Source organism: Trachemys scripta, chromosome 4, assembly GCF_013100865.1.
Source record: "Trachemys scripta elegans isolate TJP31775 chromosome 4, CAS_Tse_1.0, whole genome shotgun sequence".
Taxonomy (NCBI): Eukaryota; Metazoa; Chordata; order Testudines; family Emydidae; genus Trachemys; species Trachemys scripta.
In genome coordinates, this window is record NC_048301.1 from 46026181 (window position 1) to 46029900 (window position 3720).

The following is a 3720-nucleotide window of genomic DNA, read 5'->3' on the forward strand; positions in this document are numbered from 1 at the left end:
CGATATATCGCGTCATAATGAGACGCGATATATCGATCCCAGATAAATCGATTGCTACCCGCCGCTACGGCATGTAGTGAAGATGTACCCTTAAAATGTATTTAACTACTTATGCTAAACAGTCGTTTCAACTTGTATTTAACGTGACATGGAGTACCTTTCCCAGACCTGAAGAAAAGCTCTTTGGGGGCTCAAAAGCTTGTCTCTCACCAACAGAAGCGGGTTTAATAAAAGATGCATCATCCACCTTGTCTCTCTAATACCCTGGGACCCAGATGGCTATAATACTGCAACCTTAATGTTGTGTGTCAATATAGGAGGGGCGCTTATCTCATCTGCTCTTTAGCAACATCGTAGAAGGACTGTCGTCTTTTAAGCATAGTTAATGTTCACAACAGCAGTAGAGGGGCTGGAGTTTGAGTTAATTGAGAAAGAGGGGATTCGGGATCGTAGCCGCTTGGAATCCTGAGCGCTGAAATGGATCGCTTACAGGTATCCTGTGTGATGATTTTGTACGGGTGCTCTTTGCCCTTGTTCTGGATAAAAAACAATGCAAGGAATGTACCCATTTCTGTGTAGTGTCGTGGCCCAGCTACCAGCCCACTAAAATCGCAAGTTTTCCAACCTCCAATTAGGAGAGGAGCGTTTCGTCTGCACTACATTTTCTAGAGTATACAACATACAGTGATCAGAAAAGGCGCAAAGAGCTAACAAACGGTTAACAATTCATATTTTAATAACCAACAGCAGACAGTACGGTTAATTCTCCATAAGTATTGCTAGTTATATAGGACTTGACGCTTAATATGAACACTTAACTTTATGTACTTTAATACAGGATACAGCGAAGAAAACACTTCATAATAAATTATTAAAGTTGAGGAGCTGGGGCTTCTATTAAAACAGTTTAACTAAGCCAGTCTCCTTTTTCACGAAAAATAATACTCTTTTTTTTAAATAGGATATGCGTCTGTACTTCTATCCTGGGGGAGAGACTGCAGAAGATTATTTACTTTCACTTCGTTAGTAGCCGCTTCCCCAGCACTCCCCAAAGCCCACAGCCAGCTCGAGGTTTTTATGTTTGGATAATTTTCGTCCTTTCAAGCATTATATAATAGTTCTTCAAAATACTGTTACTAACTTTCAGTGGTAAGGGGGCCATGCCTAGATCCAACTCCCCAACTTTATTGAAAATATGACGCTTGTCACTAATTCTCTCTCACTTCTTGGATTCACAGAATATACATTGCAGTCTAAATCCATTAAGGCAGCAAGGATAATTCATAGTCAACTTGTGGTTGACTTATTAAACTTTTGGCATGATGGCAACGGGACTTTTCATTCGCTGCCACTTGGCAGCCTCTCCCCTGCCCCTTCCTGATTTTTCCTTTGTAGACATGTATGCACACACTGCGACTTTCCATAGGAATTACAGCTTGGATAGGATTCGTTTAGCTTACCGGTGGTTTTGAAGAATCCTATCAAATCAACTATTTAAACTATAGGAGAGTCATTAACACTGCAGACTACAACCAAATACACCCCTTCCCCCGGGAGCACTAGACATTTCAGACACCAGTTTAGAGGGACTCTGAAAGGTGACAGTTCAGTCCCTATGAACGAGATTCCCCTGTCAGGGCCCGTGCCTTCCCATGCTCTCTTACTCATTAGCAGCCTGGTCTGACCGCCATCTGGAGCAGAAGGACCTGCCTGTTCTCCGTGGGGTGACACTTGTTGATGTGCCTGGTGAGCCCCGGCGAGCTGAAGAAGGTAGCAGGGCAGTGCTTGCAGGAGAAGATCTGCTGCTCCCCTTCCGTGGCACTGCTCTCGGGCTGCACCATGGGCAGCAGCAGCTCCTCCCGCACGGCGTGCCACAGCCGGTGCTTGTCCCTGATGTCCGCCGAGGGGAAGTGAGCCCCGCACAGGTGGCAGGGGAAGGTGATCTGGCCCCGCTCCAGGGGGCTGTAGGCCGTGGGCCGGGGCGCCTCGTGGGTGCTGAGGTGCTTGCGCAGGTAAGCCTGGCGGCGGAACTTCTTGTGGCAGTAGGGGCAGACGAAGACTTCGTTGCCGCCAGGGATCGGGCCCGGAGGGGCCGCCTCCCTCAGCCCCTCGCCGCCCGCTCCGCACAGGGCGCTCTGGCCGGCGGGCTTCAGGTCTCGGCAGCAGGAGCTGTCCGCGGCGCTGGGGTGCTGATCCTGCTCGGGCAGCGGCGGCGGCTGGCGCGGCCCCTCTGGGGCTGCGGGGCGCGGCTCGCTGCTGTTCTCCTTCCCCTCAGAGGGGCACGGGGCGCCCGAGGGCTTCTTGGCGCCCGGGCCGTCGGCGCCGGCGGCGGGGCGGGGCTTGTGCCAGCGGCGGTGCGAGGCCAGGTTGGCCGGGCAGCTGAAGATCTTGTGGCACTCGGGGCAGCGGTACTCGACGCGCACGATGCGCGAGCAGCGGTGCTGGGCCAGCGCCAGCGGGTCGGCGTACTGCTCCTTGCACAGCTGGCAGATGAACTCGCCCAGCGGCGTGCGCCCGCCCGCGGGGGGGCCGGCCCTGCCCTCCGGCCCTTCCGCCTTGATCCGCAGCCCCAGCACGGGCGACGTGGTCACCTCGTCGGCGAAGCTGAGCTTCCGCAGGGCCTTGGGCTTCTTAGCCGGCGCCTTGGCCCGGGGCGGCCGCTTCAGCGCTGGGCAGAGCGGTTCCTGGGCCAGCCGGCCGCCCGGCGCGGGGAGGGGCGTGCGGGGCGGCAGCAGGAGCCTCGCGGCGGGCGGGAAGGACTCGGCGGAGGCGGGCGAGCTGAGGCAGCGCTCGAAGAAAGCCTTCCTCAGCCCCGCCGCGCTGCAGGCGCCCCCCGCACCCCAGGCGGCCGGTCCCTCGGCCGGAGTTGGCGAGCAAGTGGCTATCCCAGGAGCTGGCTCCGGGCTCGGCGGCGGGGCGACCGGCTCTCCCTCCTCCCGGGCGGCTTTGGGGAGCGGGGACAAGGGTGGGCCGGCCCCCGCGGCCAGCGGGGACTCCTGGGCGGGGAGCACCTGTAGAGGCTGCTGGAGGTCCCTCTCCTGGCGGCGCACCCTGTAGGAGCCGCCCGCCCTCCTGCTCCGCTTCACCAGAAACCCCCGGGGCATCTTCCCGCGTGCGGGGCCGTGGCGAGGGCCAGGGCACCGGGCTGAGCCTGCAGCCCCCCAGGAGCGCTGAGCATCGCGGCGCCGCCTGCCCGAGGTGCATTTATACCTAAAGGCGCCTATTGTTTGCCAAGGCGTCATCCTCCCTTCAGCAAAGGGCGGCCAATGAGGAGTTGGAGCCGCCGCTGGATGAGGGAGGGGAGGAGGATGGGCTGGGAAGGGAAGGAGCCTCAAGTGTGTGGGCGGGGGGGCCCTCTGAGTCCTGGCTAGAGGGCCCCTCCGAACACCCTCCCCGCTAGGGACAGAGGGTCTGAGGTGGCACAAGGCGTCCAACGCAGGCCAGAGCCCACGCAGACTCTGCCCTTGGATCTTCATGGTCCCAGCCTGGGGGTTGGAATGACACCAACCAATACACCCATCCAACGGGAGAGAACCCCCTTCTGACCACTCTGTAGCTAGACCAGCTTAGCTCCCCCCAGCCCAGCGCTGGGTATGGGCTGCCACAGGAGCCCCAGGTCTCTGGTCTGACGGCTACCAAATGTTATCTTGACTAGAGACCCTGGGAGTTCCAGGCAGGCTCTCGGCGACGCTTACTCTATCTACAGTTCCCAAGACTATG

The 3720-nt window shown here is 57.6% G+C and overlaps 1 protein-coding gene across 1 annotated transcript; it reads right to left on the bottom strand.

Annotated features, from left to right (window-relative positions):
- Nucleotides 1-718: 718 nt before the first annotated feature.
- Nucleotides 719-3187, bottom strand: INSM2 (INSM transcriptional repressor 2). The gene has a single exon (XM_034768880.1). The coding sequence runs from the start codon at nt 3102-3104 to the stop codon at nt 1668-1670; it is 1437 nt and encodes a 478-aa protein (XP_034624771.1). The 5' UTR covers nt 3105-3187; the 3' UTR covers nt 719-1667.
- Nucleotides 3188-3720: the final 533 nt, after the last annotated feature.